The sequence below is a fragment of the Phalaenopsis equestris genome, unplaced genomic scaffold, assembly GCF_001263595.1.
Source record: "Phalaenopsis equestris unplaced genomic scaffold, ASM126359v1 Scaffold000998, whole genome shotgun sequence".
Classification (NCBI taxonomy): Eukaryota; Viridiplantae; Streptophyta; class Magnoliopsida; order Asparagales; family Orchidaceae; genus Phalaenopsis; species Phalaenopsis equestris.
In genome coordinates, this window is record NW_018165437.1 from 544,650 (window position 1) to 553,339 (window position 8,690).

Below are 8,690 nucleotides of genomic sequence, written 5' to 3' on the forward strand. Positions count from 1 at the left end.
GATGGCTGTAGCGTGGGAAAGCCCTGACGCCATCAACGTGCTTGACACAAGAATTGCAGCAACGACGCAGCTTGCCGACTGTCGCCTATGAATAGGATGCGAGCAGTTGAGGAGGTCAAGCAGAACTTTGGCGGAGCAGTCAAGTGGATTTGATGTAGCAGACGAGCAGCTTGAAAACAAACGACGAAACATGCAGGGCGAAGCGTCGCAGACGCGAGCCGCAGACGATGCAATCTCCTCCGCAGATGACGCAGCAGACGAGCAGGCTCGAAGACGCGAGCTCCTCCACCAGCCAGAGCCAATGACAAAGTCAAAAAGGATCAAAACGAGTGAAAAAAACATATGTCTATATATATATAATATATATATATATAGAATTAGATTCTTTTTCCTAGTGTTGCTTTGAAGTATTAACGAGTTTTATCTGCTGCTTGGAGCTGCATTTCTCTTGGATTATGTATTTATTGAATGAAAACACTGACAATTTAAGCTATGTCTGAATTTCTGTGGTCAAGGTATATAATATTCTCAACCAATTTTCTAAACCTCTTTCGTCATATTCGACACTATTGCCTGCTCTTCTAAGTTTTTTCGTGGTAGCAGTCAAGTGAAACTTTTGAGAGCTTGCATTTTTATCATATCTATCTTATTCAATAGTTGGGGGATATATTTTAGTTGTGAATTGAATTCTGAGTCCTTGATTATGCCACTACAATTTTAAAGAAATGTTTAAGGCTTCTTTGATCCTTGACCTCAAATATTTTAAATTGTTTATTGTTGACTTGAGATCATATCATGCACGTATATTATGAGAACTGCAATTTTGTTTTGTTGAATTTCCTTATGAGTACTGTATGATCTATGAATTTTTTCTGGAATTTCTTTTTCTTCATGGCTTTGGTAGACCTCCCAAACCATGGGGATTTTTTGAGCTCTTATAGAGTTTTCTTCAACGTACTTGATTCATATTGACATCTTGAGTAAAACCCGGTGGAGGTTTACATTTCAAAAAAAAAAAAAAAAAAAAAAAAAAAAAAAAAAAAAAAAAAACACGGCCGGTGTAGGTTTCATAAAAGGCTTTATTTTCTAGTTTTCTTTTTAAAAAATCATGTTCGACCTCTAACTAGTGTACAGACTGGTTAGGTTGGCTGCCAAGGGTAGAAGTTTCTAGTTAGTGTTTAGTTTTTGTATTGATGCAAAAGTTGCTCCATAATCCACGTCATAGTTTTGAGTGTTGCTTTTTTCCATGTGCTAGCTTTAGACTTTTCGAATGACCCATTGGCATTGTATTTAATACTGTATACTCTCTTACATCTATTTAATTTATCTCGTTTTGGCAATTTTACTTACTCTCATATTTGGATCTCTTTTAAAGCATTCATGTAGTTAACCATGGATTTTTTTTATTCTTTATTCTGAAATGTTTCTGTATAGTTCTTGAAAAATTGATATTATTTGTCTTAGTAAGAAAGGTTTTGTGCGAGGATTAAATATTGGAAAATGAAATAAGGTTTGCTATTGGATGTTGGGTGCATATTTCGTCTTTCTTTTCTAATGCAATTGACAGGCTAATATTAGGATGGGTTCGCATTTCAACTGTAGTGATAATGCATTTACTGTTCGGTAATTTCTATTGCAAAGAATAGGTGATTGAGATGCGTTATATTTCAAAGTCATTTTTCTTTTGTTATATAATCATACTTGCATTACTGATTGAAGTTTCTTAGGAAGAATGTTTTTGCAACTATATGAGGACTATTTCTGTTTGCAAGGAAATCCAAGTTATTTGAGAGCTTTTGCTTTGGTTGGGTGGTTATGAGATCAAATGTAAAGAAACTAGAATTGCCTTCGTTGCAAAGCTTCCCCTACATACAATCTTGATCATAAAACCCTTAATTTTTAGCGTAGATAAAACATCCCATGAGATGACGTTTTTGATATCGAAATGGTAACAGCTTTTTTTGGTCAAGTCTCCAATGAAATTGCATCTTATGGCTCTTGGATCCAATTTAGTGTTTTGATAATGTTAATGGAGATATGCAACACTCCAAAAATTTATGAAAGCATTGATTGTTGAACGTCTGGAAAAATTATGGGAGGGTTTAAACGTATGTTTTCTTTTCTAAAATTTTTCTCGGGAGCTAGTTATTAGGAATGTAATAATTCAAGTGGCCTCCTTCCAATAAAATCTTGGAACATTCCTTTCAAGAGTATGGCTCTATTGATTTTTAGTGGATGCTCAATTTTTTCTTTTGTACGCCATTATATTTTAAGGTACGATATAACATAATTCTTGGATGATGTCATTTTCATGGAGGAAAAATAATAGAGTTTGATTAAAATATTTTCTCTTTTTTAGATCTGATAAATTAAATATTAGTCTTAAATTTGATATGGATCATCTTATGGAATATGCGGAATATTGTTCACACATCGCATTCTCTCATATTTGATAAGGATCATCTTATGGAATATTGGGAAGATTGTATGCACATTAGACTTATTTTAAATGAGAAAAGACTAGGTTGTTTGTGAGCAAGTATCAATGAAAGTGGCAAATCATCTAGATTTATTTTTCATATGAAAAAGCTAGGTTGTTTGTGAGCAATTATCAATGAAAGTCACAAATCATCTAGCTCTTTTAATGTTAGTTATACAAGATGGCCCTTAGACGTTGGTTTTGATTAGGAAAGGTGTTGATGCTCTTGAGCTGCTTTGGGGTAGGGAATTCTTTGGTGTTTGGCTATATGACATATCTCACATTTGAACTAAACATTTATATTATTGAGAAGCATTGGAAACATGCATTGTTGTCTATGCTAAAAGATTGATGGCAATCTCTTATGGTGGGATGAAAGCAATGTAATGCGATTTGTTTGATCTATGTTTTTGATTGAATAATAGATTTGTGGATAACTTTTGTACTTAAAAATAGGTGACAATAAAATGTAATGTGTGAGTTTTATAGATCCCTTTTCCAGTAGAAGTGACAAGTGTTCCATTATGTACCTTTATTTGATGGTTTCCTTGGCACACCATGCAAGATATGAATTTGGTTGAAAAGTTGGTCATGTCATCAACTGCACCACATTCTATTATCCATATTCAATTTAAACTAGTTTTATAAGCACAAGAGAGATATGACATGGAATACTTGCTTGAGCCATCGAAATTTACCCATTGTTTTTTTTATTGCTCTTAAGAATATACAAAGTTATTTTATTTTTTCCAAAAGATGTCGCATTTGTTTATGTTTTCTGAACTGATTTTGATATAGAGGCTAGTTTTTGTTGTATGGAAGCTCCTCTTGGAGTTTTCTACAGATGCCTTTTGTATGTTCTCCCTTCTTATAATAGTTGCAAAACATATCTTACGGATTATTAGGTCTTGGTGGATCCAATTTGGTTTGTACATTCTTGGAGTTTTCTACAGAAGCCTTTGCATCTTTTGTATATCTCATACTTTTATTGCATCTTATTTTGTTACACTAGCAGTAGTAGAGTTTGAGCCATAGATTTCTTTTTGCTATAGCTCAGTAATAAAGAATGTACCTCTTTCTGCTTTGCTAAGAATATATATATAGGATTTTACAACTTTAGGTTTCATTGAAGTCCATATCTCGGACATAACTGAATCGTCTGCTTCTCATGTGGCAAAGCTGAGATCATATTTACTCGATATTTGCGCGGGTGGCTGGGAGAAGTGTTTTCATAATATGGAATCAAACGAGGTTACTTCTTCAGCTAAGTTTGAATGAAGTTTTTCATTGGGATTTTTTTTGAGGTTGGGTTAAGACGGAAAACTGCACAAAAAAAAAAAAAAATGATGAAAAGTACTGGAATTTGTACTGGAATTTGTTCCTGTATTATTGATATCATTAAGAGAGAAGATAAATTAATTGAATCTGTGTTTTTTTCAGTGGAATCTTGCCCCTTTATTTATACAACAAGATTTTAAATTTCAATTGGTAAGTTTTACAGATAGATACTGCTAATTACATTGAAAATAAAAGCATTTATTCCTTATAACTTTGGCGCCTTTATTTTCTTGAACATCCATGAGGGATTTTTGCCACTTGAGGCTTGTGGATTGCCAGTAAGACTCATCATCACATGATTTTAACAAAGAATGAGACACTCTTTATAGAAATAGTCTGAACACTAAAATTTTTTTCTTCCCTTTAGGTTTGCTATAATACAATTTTTAAATAAAAGAAAAATTCTACTTCTTGATAATTTTAAAAATGTAATTACATAAATAAATCCCATCAATTTATCATTCTAGACCATTACCAATTCTATGGCAGGTGGCATAATCGGATATTTGTCTAATTAGTGGCTTCTTGAACACAAAATAAAAACTTTTATATGATTATCAAGAGATATTAGAGATTGAATACGTTTGATGGAAAGGACAAACAATAGTTTGGCAGGGGCAAAGGCTTGCTTTTGAGCTTGATGTCTTTTTTGTGTGAACTTTTGGTTGATATGAACTTATATGTTCATTTGATGGAATACCTCGAGGGATGAAGCAGGGACTCTAGCAGTTGTCGCACAACAAAGGAAGAGGTATTGAGAGATGTAGGAGGATAGGTAGGAACAAACCAGGTTGAGGAAGAAGTTGCACAAACAAATCTTTGTTGATGCCAAATCGTCAAGCATCATGGTTGTTGTTGTTGTTGAATCCTCAAGCAAGGAAAGGGATGTGGCGGTCCAAATTCCACTTCAGGTCAAAAATGCCTTTCATTCATTAATCAAAGTCATCTTTTTAGTTCATGACAGTATTCTGCTTATTGCATTTGTGAACCGTCTAATAGTGAAGCTACCCTTGAATAAAGTTGAGAAAGTACCAATATATCTTAATGGGAGAAAGGATAATAGCATAAGGATTAGGTGATCTTAAATGCAACAAACTTCAAACTCTATGTGGCTAAATGTGTACTCCGAAGTACCACATCTGACTGTTAAAACACTTGGTTGCACATAAACCTAATCTTTGAGTCATTTGTTTTTCCAACCGTCAACTTTAATGATGAAGCCCTACTTCTCTAGCAGCTTATTCAGATGCTGCAAGAAAATAAACTCAAGCAGGGGAACCCGTAAGAGTATAAAAAAAAAAAACATAAAGTCATGTCTTCCTTCTTTGTTTCTCTTTGCAGATAGGAAGGCTTGAGAATTTTTCTCTTCAAATGGATTTGGGTTGGCAATTGCCATAGAACATCCTCAAAGTATGAGATATGGGCAGTTCCAGTATTAAGACATCAAAGAAAGCTTTCCTTATTGATGAATTACTGCGACCAAGAATTCCATAAAATAAACAAGCACATATTGCAACGGTCAAAAAGCTGCTGAAAACTGATAATAATTCATATGCTAAAAATGCTTGTATCCCTGAGACTGGTCCAAGTCATGTGGAGTGGACTTTTGAAATTGTAGTTGAAAGATTGACGACAAATTAAAAAGAGCAAGACATTCTGATTTTGCAGATGTATTTGGATTTTTAGGGATCCAAAACACCCTTTAAGAAAGTTTGCATCATCATGAGAATTCAGAATCCCACATGCTTGGAAGAAATTTCCATCGACTTCAATGGTAATAAAACCAAAAGTCACAATAGAGCTCTACTCCATAATTTTTTTAATTTCTAATTTCTTCATCTTTGGAGATTCTGTGAAGTGATTTAAGGGAGCCAAATGATGTGGAGGATATCCTTATTGAGGTTTTTCATGCACCGCAGATTGATAGTTCTTTTAGTTACTCTTCTAACTTATTTTGTTGCTACTATCTTTCATTGCCTTTTAAGGAGATTTAACCAAGGGAAAAAGCCTCGTTTCATTTGGATCGACAACCGTTTCATTTGGATCGACAACCATTGGAATTGGGGAGGAGAGCAAGAGAAAGGGAGCTTGGGAGGAGCTTTCTTGTAGGATTTCTTTTTCTTCCACAAAGAGAAGGTGAGGGAAAACATTTTCATTCATCCTCTTCATCTTGTCCTCCAGCCAAATGATGTGGAGGATATCCTTATTGAGGTTTTTCATGCACCGCAGATTGATAGTTCTTTTAGTTACTTTTCTAACTTATTTTGTTGCTACTATCTTTCATTGAAGACTGACAGTTTCATCAAACCGAACTATCTTCGTCTTCTACAGTTGAATGTTTCTATATTTCCTCGAATAGCTCCATATGATGTTAAATTTTGTAATATATTTAATTTATTATCTGGTTTTTTTTTTGATGCTGCTAAACATATAATTATCAGAGTTGTGTTAGCTTGAACGCCTCTTTTTTAATTGTAGTTGATCATTCATACAAGTAAGTTGAGAGTTTCTTTTTTTTTTTTTTTGGATACAATTGTTTTTTTCTCTGAATATGATTTTTTAGTTTAGTATGTCTGCAACATAAGTCAAATACAATGTTTAGACATTCCTCTCCTTTTAAGAGCATCATACTCTGCTTTGTTGAAACATAATTATTTATCTTTTTGAAATTTCCTTTCTTTAGTTGGGATGAGTGGGTTGTGGCTGACCGTTTGCTCAAGTTTACTGAGGAAAATATTGCAAAGCAGAAATTTCTTGCAAAAAATCAGAATCTAGATAAGACTTCCAAGTCAGGGAGGTCAACGCAGAGCAAGCCACGAAGCTCAAATGGTTTGTCAGTTTTCTGGTCTAGTTATGTGCTAGTTTTACAGTATTCTAGTATGGTGTATGCTTTTTTTACCATCTCGGTTGCTGTTCTTTTGCATGCTGCTGCAACTGTTTCAGTTGCATTCCTAATCTTTTCCTACAGTTCTTGAACTTGCCAAATTAGAATTCTTATCGAGCATGTTACGAATAAACTTTGCATTTTCTTTTATTCTGAGATATTCATTGTAATACATGCTTATACGTGGGCTTACAGATGTAAAAGTGGAAAAGGAAGATTTGAGGAATCAGGGTGAGTCATTTTCTTCTATTTTTTTCTTATGTACTCTCATTTTCTTGATTAAATTCTTTTACTTGATAAATTTGTTATTACTGGCATGTTCTTGCTTTTGCACTGAATGCTCTTGTCGTCTTTTGGTTGTCCATTTACATATTTCTGAAAAATTTCTATGATTAGTGACTACAATACCTGAAAGTGGTAAGCAACTCCATAATCTGCTTTATGTACCTGAAATAAAGAACTTTCCTTTGTTAGATAAAGTCGTGTGCTTTCATAGGAAAGCCTGTAACAGATATAAAAGTTCAGAAAGTGTCTTGTGCTAGGTGAACTTATACTAACCAAAGTTAAATAGAAGGAAATGTTAGGGAGATTCAGCATACTGCTTAGTTGAAGCTCCAGTGATTGAAGTCTGCTGTTTAGCTCTTGAACTATGCAATTTAGTTTCCATTTATATAGGGCTTTCATACTTCACTTGCTAGTTCTGTTCCTGATTTCGTTTACACACAACATGCGACATACTATAGAAGACTCTTATGATGTCTTAATCTGAATATTGAGGTTCATAAATATGTCATCATACCATTGATCATCTTTTCTATGCAAAGCATTCTAGTCTCTCCTTCTCTCTCTGATCTTATTTCCTTTTCTCGCTTTTAGCTTCAGGTGCATTCGCATCCAGATAGTTTTGTGCTCTCACTCTCTTGCAAACACAGACACATGCATCGCTTTCTGCTCCTTTCTCAGCTTTTACTTATCACCTGTTTTGTTTTTGATCTCATAATTTGCTTTTCTTACCGAAATCATCATGGTTTTTAGCTAGTGTTTTGGCATATGGAAGTATGCACTGTTTTATTTGGCACACCACTCGCCCGCCTGTTGGAAACCCATTCTAAACAACTAGGAAATACTAGATTGCCAATTGAAGTTAAAACATGCCAAGTTGAGCTAAATGGTATTTGGGTCATTTTATTTATATTTTTTTTGTTTACATGTATTACTTATACATATATTTTAGGTAAGCCTATTTTGTTAATGGATTTTTTTTTTATTTGTTTGAAAAGTTCAGAAAAGCTAGGGTGTTTTGTGGATTGCATGGTTGAAGGTTACTCTTTATTATAACCTAGATTGCTTACATACAACTTATATATTCTTTTTCAATTAAATTTTTTTTTTTCAATTTTTCAAACACAAACTTACATAGCGAAGTAATTTACGAAGGATTGATAGATGATCAGTGGATTCAAATTTCAATTTTTATCTCAAATTAGAAAGCAATCACCATATAAATTGAAAGTTCCACTAATAATAAAATTCAAATCACTTTAAAAGTAAAACTATTGTGAATGTAATTGCATTCACATCTTCTATAATTTTGTTCTCTTTCTTACAATTTCTAGACCATGTTGTAAACCTGAAACATTAGTTTAAATTATCATTGACTTACCAATAACTCATTAAATACTCGTGCATTCAAAATTATAACGACTTAATGGAAATAAAACATAACATGTGTTCATGTCTATTACACTGAGTTAGTATAGAATCATTTGATAGTTTATATATTAAAAATGATCATTAAAGAAATTTTAAAATATTCTATTACTTTAGAATATTTTATTATATCAAAATCATTTTATATTATACACCCATCTTAGTCGATTCATCTAAATGTTTCATTTCACATATTTTAATATATATATATATATATATACATCTTATTTATTTCAAAAAATATGATTACATAAGAATTTTTGTCTGACAAGAAATATT

At 33.1% G+C, this 8,690-nt stretch overlaps 1 protein-coding gene across 1 annotated transcript in view; it reads left to right on the forward strand.

The window, feature by feature from the left end:
* Positions 1 to 8,690, forward strand: part of LOC110032668 (protein MRG1) — an 81,369-nt gene that overhangs the window by 27,317 nt on the left and 45,362 nt on the right. The window contains exons 4-5 of the mRNA XM_020736370.1: positions 6,501 to 6,646; positions 6,897 to 6,932. Coding sequence (XP_020592029.1) covers positions 6,501 to 6,646; positions 6,897 to 6,932 — 182 coding nt within the window. The remainder of the gene's footprint in view (positions 1 to 6,500; positions 6,647 to 6,896; positions 6,933 to 8,690) is intronic.